The sequence below is a fragment of the Schistocerca nitens genome, chromosome 5, assembly GCF_023898315.1.
Source record: "Schistocerca nitens isolate TAMUIC-IGC-003100 chromosome 5, iqSchNite1.1, whole genome shotgun sequence".
In the NCBI taxonomy this organism is placed as follows: Eukaryota; Metazoa; Arthropoda; class Insecta; order Orthoptera; family Acrididae; genus Schistocerca; species Schistocerca nitens.
The window spans coordinates 558,168,250-558,194,273 of record NC_064618.1 but is presented as its reverse complement, the minus strand read 5'-3'; the positions used below and the strand labels follow the sequence as shown (position 1 = coordinate 558,194,273).

General features: G+C 37.8%; 1 protein-coding gene across 1 annotated transcript in view; it reads left to right on the top strand.

Moving 5' to 3' along the window:
- LOC126260806 (U1 small nuclear ribonucleoprotein 70 kDa) overlaps positions 1-25,792 on the top strand; it is an 83,420-nt gene extending 57,628 nt beyond the window's left edge. The window contains exons 5-10 of the mRNA XM_049958168.1: positions 10,312-10,393; positions 15,773-15,874; positions 17,421-17,652; positions 17,729-17,965; positions 25,323-25,384; positions 25,478-25,792. Coding sequence (XP_049814125.1) covers positions 10,312-10,393; positions 15,773-15,874; positions 17,421-17,652; positions 17,729-17,965; positions 25,323-25,384; positions 25,478-25,629 — 867 coding nt within the window. The 3' untranslated portion in view covers positions 25,630-25,792. The remainder of the gene's footprint in view (positions 1-10,311; positions 10,394-15,772; positions 15,875-17,420; positions 17,653-17,728; positions 17,966-25,322; positions 25,385-25,477) is intronic.
- The last annotated feature ends 232 nt before the right edge of the window (positions 25,793-26,024 follow it).

Sequence of the window (26,024 nt, the reverse complement as noted above, 5' to 3'; positions counted from 1 at the left end):
TAGGTGGGTGCATAAGTTCGTAGTGTTTCTGTTTTGCAATTTGGTATACCTGTTGGTATGGGTTTATCGATTGTCATTTTTTATTTATAGGTCACCGTTGGTCGCTATTTTACATGTTGTCATTTGGAGATAGTGGAACTGTAGATGCTAGAAAACAGAATGTCAAGTGGAGAAATCTGAACATTTCTGGCTTATTCTTCTGTTTGAGTTTAATAGAGGAGTAACAACAGTGAAGGCAGCCAGAAACATTTGCGCCATGTTTGGGAATAATGCCATCGCGTAGAGGATGGCAAGAAAATGGTTCTATTTTAGTTAGGATAGTTTTGGAATTAGTGACTCTCCATCTTTAGGAAGCCTCTCAGGGGTGTGATGAAGATCATTCACACACATTAATCTGCAGTGGTCCATGTTAGCATACCTGAGAACTGGCAGATGTGATGAACTGTGATCATGCAACCATCGAGCGACATTTGTGTACAGTGGGAAAAGTTCAGAAATCGGGTGTGTAGGTACTACATGCTCTTACCAAAGTCACAAAAATCAGCAGGTGGCCATTTATTCATCTCTGCTTACTCTTCATTTGGTCATGTATGACAATATCGTACATATCCAGTATAATTAATGGTTACAAGTAATGTTACCTTTATGCTAACATAAGGAAAAGAAATGTGGTTGAGCCCAAACAAAGCAGCAACTTCCCTTACAAAGACCTGCATGCATCCACAAATGGTAATGTTATGCTCTGATAGTGTACTACAAATTACATCCACAAGGTGTAACTATCAGTTGACTTTTATTATCAACAGCTGAGACGTTTTGCAAACACAGTCAAAGAATAACCACAAGGATGACTATGTGAACTGATGCTACTGCACAATGATGCCCACCTGCTTTCTGGTAGACTGAAAAAACTATTCAGGATTTCATTTGGGAAGTCATACTGCGCCCACCTTATTTACGCCATCTTACGTCCTCAGATTTTCACCTTTTCCACTATCGAACAATCTCCAAGAAACTTCCTTTGTGGCTGAAAATATGCACCGAACGTGGCTCAACAAGTTCTTCACCTCAAAACCATGTGATTTCTAGTCACGAAATTGAAAAATTACCAGTGTTCACGGACCATTGTAAATCATGAAGGATAATATGAGAAGGAAAGTTGCTACCCATCTTATAGTGGACATGCTGAGTCACAGATAGGCACAACAGACACTCGCAATAATAGTGTTCGGCTGTTAAGGCCTTAGTCAATGATACACGCGCGCGCCCATATGTGACTGCAGTCTCAGGCAGCTGAAACCACATTGCGAACAGCAGCACCGCACTAGTGCATGGTGGAAGCGGTGATTGGGGGGGTTAAGGAGGCTGCTGTGGAGAGGGAGAGGGATAGTATGGTGTGCGTGGCAGGCAGTGAAGTGCTGCATGTTAGATGAAGGGAAAAGGAGAGAAATAAAGACTGGATGTGGTGGTGGAATGACAGCTGTGTAGTTCTGGAATGGGAACAGGGAAGGGGCTGAATGGGTGAGGACATTGACTAGAAGACTGGGGCCAGGAGGGTTAGGGGAACGTAGGATATATTGCAGGGAAAGTTCCCACCTGTGCAATTCAGAAAAGCTGGTGTTGATGGGAAGAATACATATGGCACAGGCTGTGAAGCAGTCATTGAAAGGAATGGTATCATGTTTGGCACTTTGCCTTCAAAGGAGAAGTAATTGTTGGTGAGGATATTGTTGGTCATGGTGACTAGGAAGGAAGTTGTTGGTTTGGAATCCGCCAGGTGTTGGGAAACGTAGTATTAAGGCCATGGGCATTAGGAATGTTGTGTTGTATTGTATGTTAACCGGAGACCTAGAAACGACAGATAGGCTCCGTCCCCGATGCAGCCACAGTGTTCCACAACCCGACGACGACTTCCGCAGTCCACTTCACCCCTCCGCCGCCCCACACTGAACCCAGGGTTATTGTGCGGTTCGGACGTGGGGGACACCCCTCCCCCCCTCAGGGAATGTCTCACACCAGACGGGTGTAACCCTTATGTTTGTGGTAGAGTAATGGTGGTGTAAGCGTACGTGGAGAACTTGTTTGCGCAGCAATTGCAGACATAGTATAACTGAGGCGGAATAAGGGGAATCAGCCTACATTCACCGAGGCAGATAGAAAACCACCTAAAAACCATCCACAGACTGGCTGGTTCACCGGACCTCGATACAAATCTGCTGGGCGGATTTGTGCCGGGGACCAGGCACCCCTTCCCGCCCAGAAAGCAGTGCGTTAGACTGCACGGCCAACCGGGTGGGCTTTTATTAGGAATGTTACTGTAAAGGAAGGTGGCATCAATAGTGACAAGCAGGGTGCCATGTGGTAAAGGGACAGGAACTGTGGAGAGTCAGTAGAGGAAATGGTTGGTATCTTTTGTATAGGATAATAGGTTCTGTGTAATCGGTTGAAGGTGTTGGTCTAAGAGAGCAGAGATTATCTCAGTGGGGGCACAGTAACCAGCCACAATGGGGCATTCTGGGTGGTTAGCTTTATGGACTTCAGAAGCATGTAGAAGGAAGGAATGCATGAAGTGAAGTGGTAGAGGTGAACAGAAAGGTGGATTCCAGGGAGAGGTACTGGGATGGGCCTAAGGGTTTGAGTAGCTACTGGATATCATTCTAAATTTCTGGGACTGGGTCGCTGTGGCAAGGTTTGTAGGTAGAAGTATCTGACAGCTGGTGGAGTCCTACTGCCAGGCAATTGTGGTGGTTCAAAACAGTGGTGGAGCCATTTTCCACAGGTAGGATTATAAGGTCAGGATCAGTTTTTAGGTGGTGGATTGTGGTTCTTTCTGCAGATGTAAGGTTGGTTTGCATTTTGAGGGATTTGGGGAATGATGGTGAGGCAAGGAATTTTGGAAAGTTAACAGGGTGTGATTTGGGAGCAATGGGGTTGGATCATGGTTGGATGGAGGAGTGAACTGAGTTAGGCAAGGTTCAATATTGGTCTTTGGTTGAGTCTGATTGGTAGGGTTGGTGGCCAAAAAAGTGTTTCCACTATAGGCACTGGGAAAAGGAGAGAAGGTGTGTAACAAATCCTGCATGATTGTATTTGGAGATGAGGCAAAAGGTGAGGCCTTTGGAAAGGATATTTCTGTGGGGCTAAGACTTCTGGAGGAAAGGTTCACGACTTTGTTGTGGGTCTTATTAGGTTCTGGAATGTGTGTGGTGATGGGAGTGAGTTTTGTAGGGTGGGGTGAGTGTAGTAGGTCTGCTAGAAAGGGTTTGTCAGGCATGAGTGGACGTGTGGGAGGTTTGGAGGTTCTTGTAGAGGTGGTGGACCGTGGTACTCTAAGGTGGGAAGTAAGAGGAAAGCAGGATGGAGAGCTTTTCGATATGTCATTGTGCATGTTGCTAAAGTTCCTGCAAGGGGAGAGATTAAATATATATTATTGGCTCCAGAAATTTGGGATTACATAGCAGGAGAATTTTGTGGATGGGGAGAAGGTACTGCAAGGAGGTTTGGGCTTTGTTGATATGGTTTTACAGAACTATGTTGGTGAGGGCTAAGGATTTATCAGAGTCTGAACAGGTGGAGGTCATTGTGGAAGGAGGGATGGCGGCCAGAGATGGGTAATTTGATGGTAAGGCCATTAAGGGGGATTCCATGAGCCAAGCAACAATGCAGGAACAGTATGTGGGACTGGGATCTGGCTAGCAACTCCCTCAGATTTCAACTTGATTCCCCCTTTTGCATACATTTAATCCTTGCATTTTCATACGTATTTGTATTTTTGCAAAAATTTTTGGATGCAATTCTACATTATTTCCTCGCATTTTTCCACCACCATGGATCCTTGCTCCTTCCATTTGTGTCAATACAGAAAACTTTCCTTATCCATAGCCAGAATTTCTTAACCTCGAACCTTGCCTCACCATTATTCCCCATGTCCCTCAACATGCAAACTAACCTTACATCTGCAGAAAGAACTGCAGTCCACCATCTAAAAACTGATCCTGACAAGGATTACCCAGCAGAAGGACTCTGCCAGCTGTCAGTTACTTCCACCTACAAACCTTGCCACAGTGACCCCAATCCAGTAATCCAGCAAGATCTCCAGTCAGTACTCAAATCCTTCGGCCCATCACAGAACCTCTCCCCGAAGTCCATCTCTCTGCTCACTCTTACCACTCCCTGCACTCCTACCTTCTACATGCTTCTTAAAGTCCATATATCTAACCACCCAGGACGCCCCATTGTGGGCGGTAACTGTGCCCCCACTGAGAGAATCTCTGCTCTTGTAGACCAACACCTTCAACCGATTACACGGAACCTACCCTCCTGTATAAAAGATACCTACCATTTCCTCCACCAACTCTCAAAGTTCCTGCCCCTGTACCACACGGTGTCCTGCTTGTCACTACTGATGCCACCTCCCTTTACACTAACATCCTATACCACTATTGAACACTATCTTTCCTAATGCCCGATGGAATCCAAACCAACCACCTGTTGCTGAGTCGGCTTGACCAACTATATAGTCACTCACAATTACTTCTCCATTGAAGGCACGCTGCCAGACAAGATATCCTCCATTTCAATGACTGCTTCACAGCCTGTGCCATATGGATCCTTCCCACCACCACCAGCTTTTCTGAATTGCGCATGTGAGAACTTTCCCTCCAGTACAACCTATGTTCCCGTAACCCTCTTGGCCTCGTTAGTCACTGTCCACACCCATCCAGCCCATTCCCATTCCAGCAGTACACAGCTGTCATTCCACAATAAGTCTTCTTACTTCTCTCCTCTTCTGCTACTTTCCCCTGCCGCCCTCCCCCCTATGTCTAACCTGGAGCACATCACTGTCCACCACCTTCACCATACTATCCTTCCCTGCCCTGGCCTCTGCCTTAACCTTACCCAGTCACCACTCCCATCATGCACTGGTGCTGCTGCTTGTGGTGTGGTTTCAGTTGCCTGAGACTACAGTTGTGTGTAAGAAGTGCGTGTGCATGTGTGTGTCTACATCTATTGCTGCCAAAGTCCTTAGTGGCAGAGATCTTTGTGACAGTCTTTCGTTGTGCCTTTCTGAGACTTGGCATCTCCACTGTATGGTGAATGGTCACTTTCCTTTTCATACTGTTGTTACATTCCAAATGTAAAATATTATATATAAAGCACTTTTCTTGGCAAAGCATCAGCAGAAGTTGTATTACCAACTGTATGATCTGAATGGTATGGGTGCTCAGTGAATGGGGCAGTGTTAAGATGTATAATGGCCTTCAATGATGTTAGTGGTGGTTCATGCCATGTCATATTCCTGTTCTGATAATGGTTTTTGTACTTTACAGTTAGTGATTATTTTGATACTGTGAATGCAATTATTTTGTTATGAATAATTAAATGTCTACAGGTATCAATATAATAGAGGGAAACATTCCACGTGGGAAAAATATATGTAAAAACAAAGATGATGTGACTTACCGAACGAAAGTGCTGGCAGGTCGATAGACACACAAACACACACACAAAATTCAAGCTTTCGCAACAAACTGTTGCCTCATCAGGAAAGAGGGGAAGGAGAGGGAAAGACGAAAGGATGTGGGTTTTAAGGGAGAGGGTAAGGAGTCATTCCAATCCCGGGAACGGAAAGACTTACCTTAGGGGGGAAAAAGGACAGGTATACACTCTCGCGCTCGCGCGCGCGCGCGCGCTCGCACACACACACACACACACACACACACACACACACACATATATATACAGACACAAGCAGACATATGTCTGCTTGTGTCTGTATATGTGTGGATGGATATGTGTGTGTGCATGCGTGTGCGTGCATGCGTGCATGCGTTGCGCAAGTGTATACCTGTCCTTTTTTCCCTCTAAGGTAAGTCTTTCTGTTCCCGGGATTGGAATGACTCCTTACCCTCTCCCTTAAAACCCACATCCTTTCGTCTTTCCCTCTCCTTCCCCTCTTTCCTGATGAGGCAACAGTTTGTTGCGAAAGCTTGAATATTGTGTGTGTGTTTGTGTGTCTATCGACCTGCCAGCGCTTTCGTTCGGTAAGTCACATCATCTTTGTTTTTACATATAAATGTCTACAGGAGCAGAGATAAATTTTGGCTTTAGCTTTGAACTGTGTCAGTTCTGGCAAATTGACTTAAGCTCCAATCATCATCATTTGGCTTTCTGGGAAGTATACATTTAACTGTAACAAGACATTCTATAAACTGACAAACGAAAAGTTAAAGATCTATGACAGGCATTAAAGTGAAAACAGAGCATATGGAAAGAAAGTGGATTGTGTATTTCAAGTATCTGCTGTAACTTTTAATACATTTATATCACAGTGACATCAGTGCCTTCATAGGAGAATGTTTACAGTTGCCTACAGAACAGTGATTGTATCCAGGCAGGCATGCATCTCTTTTCCAGAGAAAATAGATGACCATGAATGTCTAGGGCTCGATATTTTTGATGCTCTGAGGAAAAAAATCCAGGGTCATGGATTTGCTGTGGACAAAGAAGTGCATGCCGGAATATATTATTCGTGCTGTTGGCAACTACTAACATTTTACTACCAAGACATTGATATCTTGTGTCAGTGGGATAAATGTATTGATAGTTATGGTGATTTATTTTTAAATAATAAACAGTTTGCTTACTTTTCCTGTGTCTCCTTTTCATTTGGCTTCCCCTTGTGTGTAACGTCCATAATTATACACCGGTTTGCATGTTACTTCCTGAGCAATTGCAAAGAAAAGTTCCATCACACGTTTACAATGGAATACTGGAAGAAAATATTTAAAATTATTTTGTGTAGCTGCAACATTCACTTATACTGCAATATACTAAAAAACATACTTTCAGATCATAGCTGCTAGTTTTCATAAAATAGGTAAGTACTGTAAACAATACTACTGAACACAGCTTGCGTCATCCTTTATCTTGGTTGTAATCATTACTGACACAGTTGCGTATCTCCTTTTGTAAACAATATTTTTACATGTTACATGACAGACTAAATATTGCTCAAGTCAAGTCATTCACCACTGGTGGTAAAAACACATCTCGTGATCAGTTTAAAAACAATGTCTTTGATGTGGCATGAATTTGAATAATCTGATAACGTAGTCCTCACTCCATGAGCTGAACTGCTAATGATACTAAATGGCAACAGAATTCATTGTTGCATTTACACTCGTTCAGCAGATAATTACAGAACAATATTGTCTGCTGCGAGTCACTAAACAGATGCTATATATTATTGTTAGATGAATGTCAACGATGTATGCTGGATACTTCCATCTAATTTTGATAGAATATTCCGAACAAATCTTGCATAATGCAAGACAGTGAGTTATAAAATTTTATTTTTGCAACTGCAGGGTGGTTATTTTATGATTGAATTATAATTTGTCACCTTTCACTTTGTGAGGAATCTGCCTCTTTATGCCTTGTCCACTACTACAGCATTGAGACAGTGTTAGTTATCGGTGCCTTACTTACTAGTTGGGCGATGATGAAACAGTAGCCATAGATTCAAATCTTGCTGGAAAAGTGTATTTTGGATATTTTTCCTCCTCCTCTAATGTAATTTAAAATTACCACAGAGAAGTTGAAGAATCTAAGAAACCCTTAAGTTTGTACTGCAGTGCTGTGCAGATAAAGGCAACCATTTGTAATTTCAGGTAACTGATTGTTGGACAGACTTCACTAATTATTACGAAATTATTAATTAGTTCATAGTTTCTTTTGTCTCTCATTTTTGTTGTTTATTGAATAGAAGAATGGAAACATTGGATTTTCACCACACAGAACAGAATATTTGTATTTATCGTAACTTTCATCTTGAGAGCAACAGCAAATTACTATCAGAAAAGCTGTCAACAAGTTGTAGGTAAAGTGGGTATAAATCTGTATCTAGTGTTGTAATTTGAGATGTCCACAGTGGTGTCTACTTCTCCTGTCACTTGATTTGGAAATTCATTATTTTTATTTTATGAAGTCCCTCTACGGATGTTAGTTTTGCAGTTAATGTTGTGTTGTTGCCGTTCCATATGTGTTCCAGAGTGGACTGATGACTTTCAAGCGAAAATGTATTATGTCACCCCTTCGATTTTTGTTGCTTTGGATTAGAACATGCAGTAATCCTATACCCGACATGTGTACCTAGTTGATTGAATGCAAATGTCAGACTTCATGTGTCAGTTATTAAGACTTTTTGAAAGTGGACAATTTTTCTTGAAACACGACGTCATGTCAGATAACATTAACCCCACACACGTTACAAATGTTTATAGAGTTCCTCCTGCTATGTGTACCTCTCCATTAAACTCAATATGTGTTGCAAATGTCTTACGTTTTTAGACTTCAGGCTACTTTGTAATGCTTAAACAACTTTCATATGACAGAAGTATGCTGAATCCAGTACACAACTGCATATAAATAGTAGAACTTCAAATAAGAAAATAGCACTCCATAAATAATCCTAGCAACCTACACATGTAGTGTAACTGCATGGTTTTCATTCAGTTTATTGAATTGATTTAGTGTAGAAAATAAGACTAAAATAAGAAACAATATTATGTTTACTGTACAGCAGCAGAAATGTGCCTAAGTGCACTGCAACTATCTGCTCGAATGGCAAGGTCTCAAGGCTTCTGGTGGTTGCTGTAGAGCAAGGAAACTCCAATAGAGCTTAGTGTTCCCGTCTGGATGCAGACCAATTTCCTTCATGGAGTTTTGATGTTACTTGTGGGTTAGAAAGTGAAGCTGATAATCATTGTAATTCCAACCGATTGATAACCTTAGCAGACAGCCATTGTCTGTTTTTTAAAAAACAGTAGGGTTGATTTGAACGTAAGGCTGTTCCTACATTGCACAATGTTTACTGCTATGCAATGAACAGAAGACAACACTTACTATATACGTAGCCATATAATACTGTGTTGCCAGATCGTGCAGACTGCCGGACTTAAAATTTTGAGGGACAGCCATAAGTGAACAACTGAGACTTTCTCTGTTGCTGGTGGCTAAGTTTTATGTGAGATACTGCACCTCTAACACAAATTCATACTTGTCCGGTGACATGGTAGAGTTCTTTAGACACATTTTCTATTCCTTTGGACACCCTCCACTTGCTGCCGTTTTGTTAAAACAAAACTTGTCAGCTTTACTTCATGTAACTTCCTGTGCAGATCAAAGCATGTAATAATTCTGCCTCAGAAACTGCAATCACCTCATACTCTGAGGTGACAAAAGTCATGGGATACCTCCTAATATAATGTCAACCTCCTTGGGTGTGCACAACTTGGTTTTTGTGCCTTACAGCCTCCTGGATGTTCATCTTCACAAATCTTACTATGAGCATTTGATGTTAAATGTACACAACAGTCAGATTCACTCTTTCATTGTCTTCACATTTATTGATACTATTTGCCATGAAGATTAGCTTGCTGGTAATGTACTAATATGGGTTTCTCAACACAGATCTGTAAGCTGCACGGACCGATCGGTTTCACATAATTTCATAGTGGCAGAGATAAAGAAACAAACTTAAATCATGGCAAACACAAATGTTCACATATTGAATGATGGACAAGGATTAACTCCTATTTTGTGTGTGATGTCTATATAAAGATGTGCATTGTACAGAAATGACAATGTTAAAGCAAGAAGCAATTACATTTCAGATATCGTAAGTCAGTAACGGTAATAAATATGAAAACAGATTAGGCAGTGAAGTTTTCTTGATCAACAAATCAGAAAATGACAAAATAGTGGCTACTGTTGTATGATGTGGAAGTTCCTGGAATTTTCATGCTAAGAATTTTCTTGAAAATTGTGCAATTTGAATATTTCATAAACTAACATGTTTTAGGAAAGTTACATATTTTTGTAACCCTAAAACCTAATAACTTTTGAAGTACACAGTTTTCAGAAGTTAAATATTTGTTTTAAAATAAGTTTTCTTAATTTTGAAACTGTTATTAATGTCAAATTTTAAGAGTACAAGGCTTGTAAGAATCATACATTTCAGAATAATTCTTTAAATAAAATATTCCAGTATAATGATATTAGTTGTAGATCTGAAAATAATCCCTAAATAAAGCAGTTTAGTGAAATGCAGTTTGAATAAAAATTTAGCAATTGTATGTAATCATGGTACATGCATTTTGTAGAAAGAAAATGGAAGTCACTTTTCAGGTGGAATTGTAGCAAGTAGAGATGTTCTGCCTTGCTATGTCTGTCAGATACTTTGTCATTAAATCTGAGTCAGTTCAAAGTCTTACTCCTAAATTAGATTGTTTCTTTTTTACTTTTCAGATTGTGGTTGTACACAATAAAGTGAATGGGAAGCCAAGAGGATATGCCTTCATAGAGTATGAACATGAGCGAGATATGCATTGTGAGTAAGAAAGTGATAATATATGACTTACAGATTTAAAATATAAACTCAGTGTTCAGTGTTGTGGTGTCATTAATTCTTGCAGTGTGCTGCAGAAGTTTGATTTATATTTCTATGGTATTTGCATACCTTGTTGAGACTTTCTTCATTGCTTAAACTGTACCTAACATGTAGGAGACTGGGGGGCTGACTCATATTAAGCTGCAGGTACATAGAGGTTAAATGTTACAACCCTCATGTAAATATATGTTGAATCCCCATATTTTCTCTTTATCCATGTCCATGTTCTGTAATTTGTGAGCATATAAATATGCTCTTTTTAGGAGAGGGAATCAGTTATTTCATATTTTGTGTTAACGCCAGCTGAAGACCTTAAAGATATATTAATACCACTTTTTATCTTGTTCTTGATACAGCATGGCGGGCAGCTGGCAACTAGTGCCCCCCATTTGTGTGCAAAATCCAAACATTGCTGGCTAAAATAGGTTTGTATGTGTGGTAAGACCCAACATACAAAGGAGGTGTAAAGAAGTTATTGTTATGTCTTGGAAGAAAAAAAGGAGCTTCCCTCTTAACCTTTTATCATCTTCATCACACTATGGTTTTATTGTGATGAATAATTCCAAAGGTTTTTAATCCATTTTGATATTTTCACATAATTTTATAGGAATAGTAACTTGGCATTTGTATTCTCTTGACCTAGAGAAATTATGGATAGAATATTCCCTTTGCTTAAAAACTCTAGATTTGCTTTAGTGAAATATAAATTGTTCAGGTGAGTGAAAACAATGAAGAAAAAATATGCTCGGCGAAAATGCCAGATTTGTGAATGCATATTAAATTTATACCCAGAAGTTTCTTACTTGAAGGTCTTGGTCCTGCAATTCTCTTATTCAGAGAAACTATTGGAAATGGTCAGTAATGGTAAAGCTAATTAGGAAGAAATGGTCATAAATTGATTTCAGTATACTGATGTTTGAGTTTCACAAGATTTGCTGCTGTTAATGATAACCCTTTAATACACTGGGTACGGTTTATCATAGTATTGTGATGGATGTTTTCTTGAAATTTTTTGTCACACTGCATAGTTGTATGGGATGTACTGCTGGAAGGAACTGTCACCACCATGTATCTTGATAAACATCAAGAACTTACATAACTACTTAACAGTTGTAAAGGCAGTAAGTAAAGTAAATTGCTGCCTGAACTTTGTCATTCAAAGTTTTATGAGTGTACAATTTTTGAGTTTTTGTGTGACCGGAGAAAAAAGAAAAAATCCTAACAATTGCTGTTAATTGCAGCAAATACTAAAGTTATAAGGTGTAAATATTGGGCTGGTGGCAAAAACTGATTTTGCCAAATTTAGGAATCTTACATGTATCTCTCAGTTTAGACAACTAAAATTCCAGTTTTATAACATAACAGATTTATATTCTATGTCTTTCGCTAAGCAGGTATTGTTTAGTTTTCTTTGAAACGCACAACAAATTTGACAAAACTATGATAAGACTGGGTTCTCCCTTGGCTGGCAAAAATGAGATTTGGGGGGGGGGGGGGGGGGGGTGAGAAATTTTGATATACTTTATTGATGATGTAAGAAAAGTTAATCATTTAGGGATCTCCAGTTTTCTTAATAAACAGTATTTGATGGGTAGCATCACTAATTCTTGCTTAATATAGTACAGTGTTGAGATTTTTCTGTCGGTATGTAATGTATACTTGTAAATCTCCAGTGAACATAAGTGAAAGATTGAATAGAATGATTGTACTAGTGACTTCTTACCCTGTAGAGTATGGCAAAAATTCACAGGAGCATTATTTAACTGAATTGATTAAACATTCAGGTGGGTGATTTCAGTGTTAAAGATCTTCAGTTTAGCATCTTAATTTTCTGTGTTAAACATATCCACCATTATGTAACAAAATAGTCTAAACAGCAAGTTCTGTGAAATGTTATCGCCATTGGTGAATCACACTGTTGCTTGTGCATGAGAACTAAAAAATACTCAATCTCACAGGCATTGAGAGAAAACTGTGCAACCAAGAAAATAAAAATAAATCTATATATTTAAGTCCTCCGAATGGAGGAATCAACCAGGATGAGGGACAAGGGGGAGGACTGGCATGTTAACAGGTACACGGAGAGTTGTTTCTACTAAAGTATTAGAGCCATTACATGCTGAAGTGTGAGGCTACCACCAAAGTGGCTAATGGAATTGTTACTAACAGAGGAAAAAATAAAAAGCAGTGAACAAGGTAACAAAACATGGCCCAAGTTGCAGTAGACATAGCAAAAGGTGTAAAATGAAAGATACTTGAAGAAAAACTAAATATGATACAGAAAAATTCCATTCGTAAATTTTGTGGTGAGTATGGAGGTAGAGGTTGGCTGACAAAATGGGCAAGAGTCCATACAAACAGCTAATAGAAAAGAATATCCAGAAGCAAGTACTTTGTTTGTACACCTTTAGAGCCAATGCGTTAGTAGTCTATATGCCTGAAGTAGAAATGGATAATGAATCTAGTCTGGCGAGTTTCTCTACTTTCCTACTGGAGAATGGAGAATTGTGCTAATTCTTTTTGTTTTGTGATTTGTTTCTATATATATTCCTAATGGAATGTCAAATTGTTATTATTAAATGTTCCAAAATGGAAAGCCGTACAGCACAAAAAAGTATTTAGTTTCAGATTTAAATTAGTTAATCTTGCATAGTGTTCAAATGTCATGTCGTACGTGCTTGGTAAGTTTCCTGGAAGCAGTATTTTGCATTTGATTGTTTCTTCAAATTGCTTGTAATATCATGTGATTATGTTAGCAGAGTTCACACTGCATTTGTTTCATATCTTCAGACTGTTTGAATCATTGTATATTCCATAAAAATTCAAGACTAATGGAGGTTGATTGGAATCGAAAAAGATCTCTCATTAGGCTCATCCATTCTTTCAACTAAGTCTTTATTTGAAATATCTGCCACTGATACTGTCTTTGATTGAAACAACAAATAAATTTGCTGCTCAGACTGTGTAGGGCCCAACATAGTGTGTAGTACTAGCTTGTTTTAAACTGTATGTTGTAGTTTAGTCAGATTGAACATAATCTTGCAGTGTTACATGGACATTTCAAAATAATCAATTTTCACTTTGGTGGACACAAGTCCTGTAGCATCAGGATCATTGCAGGCACTATAAACACAGAGAAAAGTGCTATCGCATTTAAATTTATGTTCATTTTTCTTAGTTTGATTTCTTACCCCATCACAGGAAAATTTAGTATGGGATATAAACACAATAACAACTTGCTTTATTTTAGTAATTTTGGATGTTACGCAGTAGGCAAGAAATTCATTAGGTACAAACTGCTGTTGCATATTTTCCTATGGTCAATTATCTAAAAGTCCCATTACTTTACAGCAATTGAATTAAATGAGCCCTTCTGTGTTTTTGTTAAACTGATCTCACCTCTCCCCAATAGTAGTTACCTGTCAATGTGTAGTTTCTTTCTTTTGTTTTCTATTGCTGAACCATAGTAAAACTTCAAAAAAGATGCAATGTATTCAGTATTAGGAAAAGGATAATCACTACTCATCATAAAATGACACATTGAGGTACAGACAGGCATAATGAAAGACACACATTTAGATTTTGGCCAAAGGCTTCTTCAGAAGCAGCACACATTGGCGTGCATGCGCACCCACACACTCGCGCACGCACATGCACACAACTTGCACGTGCACACATTCATACAAGCAAGCACGCAACACACTCCAGACTGCCACCTCTGGCATTTCAGACCAGACAAAACCACCCGAGATGGCAGTCACGTGTATGTAAGTTGTGCGTGCTTGTATGAATGTGTTTTTTCTTTCCTGAAGAAGGTTTTGGCTGAAAGCCAAATGTGTGTAACAGTCATTTCATTGTGCTTGTCTGCAACTCAACATGTCATTCTGTGGTGAGTAGCAATCTATCCTTTTCCTAATAATGTTTATATTCCAACCTGGAGTTTACATTATTTGAAGATGTAGTGTAAATTTGACAACAGTGCATATAACTCTGTGCCTTTTGTTCTTTTAATAAAAAGCTCAAGATTTAAAATTATTTAGTGGAACTCGTCAGCCATGTTGTGCTACACAGACCTCTCCTACTTCACATTTATATTGTCATGCAACTCATCATCATTGCACATTGGTTGAATAAAATGAGCCATCTTTTGTGTCTGCACAGTTGGACTCATTTTTAACGTAGTGTGTTGAAGCAAAACAAACTGGACACTAAGAGTATAAAATTATTATTAATTGCTCGTTACCTGAAACTGTTACAGGTAACAGTAGCTGCATGTTTTTCCATTGTATATGATAAAAATGCCTTTCAGGCATCTCATTACTAAATCTTTTTCAAACTAATCCAGATGACACTAGAAATGGCTATTCAAGGTTTATCCTGATAACACCCAACACTTCAGCTTTGTATGTAGAGATATGTTGTAAAATACATTTTCAGTACACTAGCTCAGGAATATTACTTAAGTGTTATTTGAGGGGTTTAATTTTATAAATGCGCGGGTTAACGTAAGTAAATAGCGCACCAGGTAATAATGGGAACCTGAAAGGATGAAGATTTCATCACATGTTCCATCTTTCTCTTGAGAAACTTCCTATACAAGCATAAAGATTCGAAATTTTCACGTTGCGTAAGTAATGTGTGGTAGGTATGAACCGTTCTTTTAATTTTCAAGGTACTTAGTAAAACTATCTGTAAAATTAAACTCATTGCATGTAAATGCATTCAGTTCTTTTTTGTCTTTACTGCAGTTTAACTTCCGAATATGCAAGACTACAGATGTAAAGTATTAAAGTGTGTTGAATCAAAGCTCGCCATCAGAGGACTGAAATGGGTGGGTATTCCAAAATTATTAAACATAAATATTTATGACCTAGTTTACATTCATTTATCAGTGGGTGGGTAAATGCATTTTTGACACTTACAACAGTTGGCTCCAAATAGCCTATACATATGTATCCAGAATTTCACACAAGACAGAATATTTCTGTTCCTGGATAATCATTCATCTAAAAGAAAAAGTAATATTTTCTACACAAAACATAATTTACATTATTTACTATCCCATAAGCAGGTAAGAAAAGTTAGCCTAATCGTTGTGTGCATTTGTCTCTTGTTTCTTGATAGTACAGTCTTATACTGACGAAATTTTTCTTCACAAGTAACCTCCCCTAAAGGACAATGGTCAATAAATATGTATTGAACATTTAGACTAATATAGTACGTAACCTTTCTCCCATGTTATGTAACACTGATGTCAGTATGGGACTGTACTGGAACTTGTTACCAAATTTTTTTTTCACGGTGAAAATAACTTTACAGCTGCATATAAACATGCTGACGGTAAGAAGATAGATGGAAGAAGAGTGCTGGTGGATGTGGAAAGAGCCCGAACCGTAAAAGGCTGGCTACCCAGACGATTAGGTGAGTTCCCATATAGAGTAGAGTTACATGCTTGAATTACTGACCTAAGAGATTTGATCACAATGGAAAATACAGTACTGCGTAGTGCCTGCCAGGTGACCATTTGGAGCACTCCTATAATACTTTGTAGAATTGCTATGTGTGTAATTTGACTGACGCTCCTTGAAATTGCTCATTAACACTTCGGAGAGCAGTTACTTAAAAGAATATTCATCCTACGAAACTGTCCATTTGCTGGCATGCATGTAATTGATTTATCTTCTAGAGTAATATGTACTAAAAACGCCAAGCTTAAAGATTTATTCTTCACATTTACTTTATTATGTCCATAGATTACAAATTTTAAAATAATTTTGACAGAAAGTATAATATCCTCCCCAGAAAGTGCAAGGTGAGTTATTGAGCAATTTCTTCCTCTTGAGCTTCCAAAATTTCTTTCTCACTCAACAAACTTGATACTTTTGTTGCAGAATTATGGCAAACTTTGAAACCTAAAGAATACATAGACAAAATTACATCCATGTGATCATATTGGCTAATCTGTTTGCGACAGCAGCTATTACATTCGCTAATATTTCTTTCCAAATAATAATAGAAATTAATAGAACACAGCACTAGTAAAGGGGCAGGTAACGAGATGTCTGTACATTATTGTTGTATGAAATTAATCCAGGTTTTGGACAATAAGTGGCTCGTGCAGAAAATTGTGGCCCAACTTACACTTGGGCAAGATCTCTCTAACACAATGTTGTGACCCCCATCTGTGCTCGGGATTTGTCTCCAATGTGTTAACTGAATATCTTGATTTTGGTTGGAGGAAAAGCAAGAATCACAATGTTGTATCATCAAAATTATATTTTGCTTAAATTTGACATAACTTAAAATAAATTATAAAAGTTGTTCAGTAGACTTTCTCATAGACAGATGAATAGATCATGAAATAAGAATCAGGTTTTACTTTGGAGCCATTGTTTTAAACTTCAATTTGAGATTATTATAAACAAAGTAACGTCATTCTCAAATTATATTCAAACCTACTTTTTTGCATATTATTTTGTCATCGGTAGCAGTCTTTTTCCCTGAACAGTGTATATGAACCTACTTGCCTTAACCACAGTTCAGCAAAGAAGTTACCACAGCTTGCTTTTTAATCTATGAAGAACTGGGCAAAAAATGCAGTAGAGATGTGTGGTATTTTGACCATAAATTATAAACAGTTTCATAAAACACCAGTGAAGCCACTCAGGTGCATTGTTACAAAATTAGTAGTGACGATGAGAATTTTCATTCTTTTTATAGTAAAAGCAGCCATTATGGAGAGCCTTTCATTTAATCACAAGTACTAAAATTTATGGTAAGACCATTAAATTATACTTATCAGTTGTGGTATAGTAAAATGTAAATGCAGTTACACAGTGTTTGACAACTCAGTGCATGCCATCTCAACTATTTATGGCTTATTGTAGTTGATGGTGTATATTTGACTGAGTTAGCATCGTGAGTAAAAGTATGTTTATGTAAAAATGTTCTAAAACTTTTATTTTAGGTGGTGGCTTAGGTGGAACTCGCCGAGGTGGACCTGATGTTAACATTAAACATTCAGGACGAGAAGACAATGAAAGAGAAAGAGAAAGGTACAGGCTTGAAAGAGAAAGAGAATCTGCAAGAGGTAATATTGACAGAGATCGCGATAGAGATAGAATTGAAAGAGAGAGGAGGAGGTCTCGTAGTAGGGAGAGGGAGAGGTTGGATCGAGATAAGAGAAGGAAATCCCGAAGGTAATACTTGCTATCTGAAAAAATGGAAATTGTATACATAAAGAATTGTTTGTTTATTGGTTATTTGGTTTTTCAGCCGTTCACGTGACCGGAAACGTAGACGAAGTCGTGATAGAGTGAAGGAGAAAGATCCAGATATTGAAGAAATTGACAGAGATGAACGATCGAGGGACGAGAGACCTCGAGACAGAGATAGGGACAGGGATCGTGACCGCAAGAGAAGACGGTCACGTTCAAGGGACCGAGAACGTGATCGTGATCGTGATAGGAAGAGGGATAAGAGAGAGAGAGATCGTGGAGAACGACCAGAAAGGTAAGCAGTACACATTTTCCTGAATATGAAAGCAATTACGTGCAACGGCTTTAAGGTAGACAAGTATCAAATGAAGCTTGTAAGTAACAATATAAAGGAGCTATTGGTACTCACCACATCAAGGTGTCATAGTCACACAGGCATAAAGTACATTTAAAGTAGGCTGAGTATTGGATAGTCTATGCAGTGTTACGTGGCTTTATGCTTAATTACAGACTTACTATTCTATCAGTTGATTTGTTTACACAATGCAACACCCGCTGTGTACGTCCTTCGTTGCTGAGCGATGTATCACTTTTCGTTCTGACGCCGCAACTCTTCCTTTCCTATATCTTTACTTCTTTTTATCTATATAAATGATGAACTATTGGTTTTGCCGTTTAACAACTTTTTAGTAAATGTGGAAGTATTATAGGCATCGTGTCCCACCTAACGTCACCCGCCTATACGTTTTACATGAACCTTTAAAGACTTGATCGACCTGTTTACAAAGAGAAAGCAGAATCTCTCTTCTTTTTACATGGTCCAACAACGACCTAGGAAGCTTGATGCCCTCGCGGCCCAGGCTCTTCCATGGCTCGCGATAGTTTGCAGCATTCGTTTTATTCTTTGCCCACTTGTCGCTACGTTGAACATTCGTGGTGATCGTTGGGCAACGTCTTCCACGTTATCTGCAACATAAATAAACTTTCTTTCCACAGTATTTCTGAAAACCCAGAAACAAACTTAAAGAATAATAATAATAATAATAATAATAATAATAATAAACCCCGTGGAGGCCCGGGAAAAGAATAGGCCTCCGGTATGTTCTGCCAGTCTTAAAAGGTGACGAAAAGAACAAACCACTAATAGGGCTAACCCCCCTTTTAGTGTGATTAGTTGGTTCAGGACAGAACTAAAGGAGCCTCTGACAAGCGCCGTCATGGTCGGGGACGACGCTTGAACCCTATGCCCGCCCACAATGGTAACGACACTGCTAGCCAACTGGAAAATGATTTAAATCCAAATAGAGGTGTTTTTTCAGGATATGCTTCCTGCAACCACCCTAGAAGGAAAACAGACAGAGGATGAGATGGTAAGATGAAGTTAATCGACACCTCATGTTCTGTTATTACCAAGCAACAAACCTAGGAACCAACACAACTGGATACAGATCACAAGTATACACAACATTTATTACCAGATACCCAGAATTAAAATTTTTAACAGAACAAAGACTAGCCGATCAGATCCGTGTAATAATAAAAAATAACAGGATACCCCAGTCAGAACTATAAAACATCAAACAAAAAGTACAACAAATACTGGAAAAAAATAATGTGCAATCAGAAGAAGAAGAAAATACAGTAATGGACTCAAACATCCCAGAGCAAACAAACAAAGAACAACACGCATCAAATTAAACAATCAGAGGAAAACGAAATCTTAAGACAGCCACCAGAACAAGTACAAATAGAACACGAAGTGACACACATGTTAGATATAGAAGAAAAATTTCAGGTGACATATATAGAATACAAAGACACAAATACAGACATTAGACCATTCTTGCATAGACCGCCAAATAACCCACAAGTCGAAACAACAATAAAAACTATCAACACAATCATAACACAACAAAATAAATGAAAACACAACTATGGAAGAGTTACAATTACTGGTTTATATAGGAGCACTCACTACACTAAATATACACACTAGGCAGAGATCAGAACCAACCAACACACAGAAGAAACCCACAAAACCAGCATGGCAACACAGGCTACAGATCAGAATAGAAAAACTGAGAAAAGACATCTGACAGCTAACACAATTTATAAGAAATGAAATGTAAGAAAGAAAACGAAAAAGGTTAGGTAAAATCTCACAACAAGAAGTGATAGAGCAACTAGATGAAAAGAAGCAGAAATTACAAGCATTGGCCAAACGACTTGGAAGATACAAAAAAAGTGAAAATAGAAGGAAACAGAACCAAATATTCAACACAAACCAAAAGAAATTTTACCAGACAATAGATAAGACACACATTAAAATAGACAATCCACCAAGCATAACAGACATGGAACACTTCTGGAGCAACATATGGTCAAACCCGGTACAACATAACAGGCATGCACAGTGGATACAAGCAGAAACAGACACATACAAGATGATACCACAAATGCCTGAAGTGATAATTTTGCAACATGAAGTCACCCAAGCAATTAATTCTACTCACAATTGGAAATCCCCTGGAAAAGATAAAATAGCAAATTTCTGGCTAAAGAAGTTCACCTCCACACATTCACATCTAACTAAATTATTTAACAGTTACATTGCAGACCCATACACATTCCCTGATACCCTTACACATGGAATAACTTATCTGAAACCTAAAGATCAAGCAGACACAGCAAACCGAGCTAAATATTGCCCCATAACATGCCTACCAACAATATACAAAATATTAACTTCAGTCATTACACAGAAATTAATGACACATACAACACAGAACAAAATTATAAATGAAGAACAAAAAGTCTGTTGCAAAGAAGCACGAGGATGTAAAGAGCAACTGATAATAGATGCAGAGGTGACATATCAAGCTAAAACTAAACAAAGGTCGCTACACTACACATACATTGATTACCAAAAAGCTTTTGATAGTGTACCCCACTCATGGCTACTACAAATATTGGAAATATATAAAGTAGATCCTAAATTGATACAGTTCCTAAACATAGTAATGAAAAATAGGAAAACCACACTTAATATCCAAACAAATTCAAATAATATCACATCACAGCCAATACAGATTAAGCATGGAATATACCAAGGAGACTCATTAAGTCCTTTCTGGTTCTGCCTTGCTCTGAACCCACTATCCAACATGCTAAATAATACAAATTATGGATACAATATTACTGGAACATACCAACACAAAATCACACATTTGCTATACACGAACGATCTAAAACTACTGGCAGCAACAAATCAACAACTCAACCAATTACTAAAGGTAACAGAAATATTTAGCAATGATATAAATATGGCTTTTGGAACAGACAAATGTAAGAAAAATAGCACTGTCAAGGGAAAACACACTAAACAAGAAGATTACATATTGGATAACCACAGCGACTGCATAGAAGTGATGGAAGAAACAGATGCCTATAAATATCTAGGATACAGACAAAAAATAGGAATAGATAATACAAATATTAAAGAAGAACTAAAAGAAAAATATAGACAAATAGTAACAAAAATACTGAAAACAGAATTGACAGCAAGAAACAAGACAAAAGCTATAAATACTTATGCTATACCAATATTGACCTACTCATTTGGAGTAGTGAAATGGAGTAACACAGACCTAGAAGTACTCAATACACTTACATGATCACAATGCCACAAATATAGAATACATCACATACATTCAGCAACAGAAAGATTCACATTAAGCAGAAAGGAAGGGGATTTATCGACATAAAAAACCTACATTATGGACAGGTAGACAATTTAAGAAAATTCTTTCTAGAAGGAGCAGAAACTAGCAAAATACACAAAGCAATCACTCATATAAATACATTGGCTACACCACTGCAATTTCATAACCACTTCTACAACCCTTTAGATCACATAACATCAACAGATACGAAGAAAGTAAATTGGAAAAAGAAAACACTACATGGCAAGCCCCCGTATCATCTAACACAACCACACATCGATCAAGACGCATCCAACACATGGCTAAGAAAAGGCAATATATACAGTGAGACGGAAGGATTCATGATTGCAATACAGGATCAAACAATAAACACCAGATATTACAGCAAGCATATTATTAAAGATTCCAATACCACAACAGATAAATGCAGACTTTGCAAACAACAAATAGAAACAGTAGATCACATCACAAGAGGATGTACAATACTAGCAAATACAGAATACCCCAGAAGACATGACAGTGTAGCAAAAATAATACATCAACAGCTTGCCTTACAACATAAACTTATAAAACAACATGTTCCCACATACAAGTATGCACCACAAAATGTACTGGAAAATGATGAATACAAATTATACTGGAACAGAACCATTATAACAGATAAAACACCACCACATAACAAACCTGACATCATACTCACCAATAAAAAGAAGAAATTAACACAACTGATCGAAATATCCATACCCAATACAACGAATATACAAAAGAAACAGGAGAAAAATTGAAAAATACATCCAACTGGCTGAGGAAGTCAAGGACATGTGGCATCAGGATAAAATTGACATTATACCAATTATACTATCAACTACAGGAGTCTACCACACAATATCCACCAGTACATCAATGCAATACAGCTACATCCAAACTTATATATACAACTACAGAAATCTGTAATTATTCATACATGTTCACTTACCCGAAAGTTCCTAAATGCCATATAACATATACCGTACAGTTAAAAGGAAGTCGCGCTTGATCAAGGTCCGCGTCACTTTCCATTTTTGACCAGACGTAACGTCTGAGGAAAGAAAGAAAGAAATAATAATAATAATAATAATAATAACTGTTCTTACAATTATTCGTATAAGTCTTGGTTGATTTAATGAGGGGTGGGAAAACACCCCCATTTGTACATACATACGTACATGGTGACTGACATCTGTGGGGTTATTTTGATGCAATGTGTACTCGTGCATCAGGGAATAGTTACTTTGGCAAAAATGGACAGAACTGGTCAAGTACAAAACTTGTACAGAGACCAGGGATTGAATACAGTAAGCAGATTTAAATGACAATAGATTGCAGTAGTTAAAGATACACAGGACAGATTAGTGTGGAGAGCAGTATCAAACAAGTTCTTGGACAGAAATCGACAAGGCAACCCTTACAGAAGAGTTTTGTCAGAAATTTAACTTAAAAAACCAGATTTGTACAAATAATTTACTTATTAACATCATTGTAGAATTTTGCAAAGTTTTTATCACCTGTGACAATTGCGATTTTCGTTGTTTTGATTTTCAAATATATTTCTATTTGTAGCAAAACCTTGAAAACAACCAAAATTTTTATAAAACAGTACACCCCCCTTGCTTATGTTGCCTTTGTCCTGTAGTTTGATATGTTAGATATATAATTGATTCAGTTGAAATACCTCTGTAACACATGGCAGATGATTGTACTATTTGTAATGTAATTAAGATTTACTAGTTTTGTGATCATGAGTACTCTGCTTTTACCACTAGTATATCTGCACTGGTGAAACATTGCACTTGACATTTCACGTTATGTCAAGTTACATAGGATATACTGTACTAGCAGTGTCGCAGCAGCAGCATCAGCCTCTGTACACATAGCAGACAACATGGATTTCCATTCACTCTCCTAAATGTAAGCAGTTGAGCAGTAACATTTGTGTAAGCATTTGTTTTTGAGTAGCTACCACAATGACAGCAAAGAAATACAGGAAATAAGCATTTGATGATGACCAATATCTTGAAAAGTATAAAGTACACAGTTTAGAAAATAAACAACAGATTGTAACTTCTCGCTGTAGGGTTTATAACGACAATGATGCAATAAATAACATGGTAGTAGCTTGTCACTCACCAATTTACAGCAACAATGGTGCAATTCCATCTAGCTCCCCACCATCACTATTGGTGGAATGAGCACAAAAACTGTCTTTATCACCAAGACAAGTAATTAGCTGTTCCTGGTCACTGATGATACCTTTCATTGTCTGTGCTGCTTGAATGTTTTCTAACATGCTTCTAACATCTAGGTTCGTTCGAATGAAGATATCATGACCAATCACAATCATTTCCAAACTGCCTCTACTGCGCAAATGCAGTTTCGTGATTGTTGTGATCATTGTGACACCTTTGTCGAACCACATTTAGCATGTTTCAGCGTATGGCCACGTGGAGTGCTAGTTGACACAGTCATTCCCTTCGCATTGCTCAAATGTTGTTAGTGTAAACACAGTGTCGGTTACGTAATGTATTCATGCTGAGCAAAGCGTGTTTCAAGAATTTACGTATGTATTTTTTGTGATGTTACACACACAAATAATGTGAGCGATAGTTTGCGTGTGTGTGTATGGTTTTCTACATAACTGATCAGGCACAGTACCTGATAACCTCAAAAAGACTACAGTGCAAGATATGCGGAATAACACATTCAGACACCATACAAAATACTTATTGACATATTTGCCCTTAACACCAAGATAAAATTCTCGGAACAATCATGCTAAGCAGAAAAAAATACATAACTAGTGCAGTATTTTATTATTTAAATAATGAATGACAGCTGCAGGCTTTCAAAAACATAATTATGACATGAAATTGAGTCAAACATTCGTACTTCCCAGACAGTTATCAGTTCCAATTACATGAGTGGTTTTTATTAGATAATAAACCTTCAATAGATAATAAAAAAGTCCCTGACAAGTCTTTTGATGCCTATTATGAACGTATATCATACATAAAGTGCAAGGGGGTATCCTATATGTAACTTTTACAGCTTCCCACATTTTCCCACTGTTTACACCATTTTTTGAAGTCCCTAGAAAAGTGTAAAAGCGGGGTTTCACTGTAGTTTGTGGCTTATCAGACTCCAGTTTTGGACCATGCACCCAGCCTTTTTTACTTCTCTCCTTTTCCACTACCCACCTCCTCCTGCCCTTGTCTAACCTCCCGACTGCACATAGCTGCCCTAGCCTCTCTCCACCTCGTGCTCCACAGCAGTACTTGACTGTCCCGCACCCCTACCCTCACTAGTTCTGCCGCTCGCAGTGTGGCTTCAGTTGCCAGAGACTGCAGTCGTGTGTGAGTTGCGTGTGTGTGTGTGTGTGTGTGTGTGTGTGTGTTTATTTTTGAAGAAGGCCTTGCTGGCCAGAAGCTTATTTGTGACAGTCTTTTCATTGTGCCTATCTGTGACTCAGCATCTCCACTATATGGTGAGTAGCAACTTTCCTTTTAATAATATTGTTACACCTGTTTCAAATTATCAAGTGAAGTCTGCTAAGATGTGTAGCATCTGAGCACACTGTTTGAGGTAGCGGCAAATACTCTGATTCAGTGTAAAGTTGTTAACTGGATGTGAACTGTTCATTCCACCTGTCTGTAAAAAATAAATTGGATATGACAACTCAATCAAGTTGTTTTTGTCATCAGTGTTGCAAGGCAATATTTTGAGATGCATTTCAGTTGTACTGACATTAGTGTGCTTGATGTTGTAAACTATTCTGGATTCAGTCTGAGACAGTTTTGTTTGCAAGTAGTTGTGTAAGAAATTCTTACATACATTTTTGTGATTGATTATGATGATGAAGGCAATTTACAAATGTGTGTTGTTGGATGTTTCCAGGGAGAAGGAACGTAGGCGGTCAGAAGAGAAGGAAGTCAGAATCAAATTGGAGCCTCCAGATGGTGAGATCATTTTATACAAAGATCCAAAAATTACAGTGGTTTCCAGAAATGAATTTGCAGTGTTTTCTGTATCGCATCATTTTTTATTTTCAGATTATCCTGATTATTCAGCAACAAATTATGATGAAACTAATTATGAAGAAAATGCTGTCAAATTTGAACCTAATGAGGGGTACCAAGAAGCAGAGCAAGGAGAAGCAAATGGCAGACCTTTCAATAATGAATATGCAGGAGAGCAATATTAGACAGTGAAGCATTTGCTTTATAATTTTTAAACATTAATTGTATGAAATAATCAGTGTCTCACTTTTTAGATATTTCTTATGCATTTGCTTGCAGTTTTTAATAAAACATTGCTGTAAAATTGTTACATTTTTAATTTATTGAAAATATATTGTCAAACATAAATTGTGGTTATAAATGACCCTGAGATGAGAGGATTTTCAAATGTGCAATATTCATTGTATAAATAGTGATCATCTGAATTTCAGTAAAGTATTGAGACAAAAGTGTGTGTGAATTTAAGAATACACAATGATACATTTCACCCGGCAGGTGGAACTAGTAGGAGACCATCATTGAATACAATACATCGTTTTTTTAGTTCTGTTTTTAAGATTTTTGCAGAATTGTAAAGGTT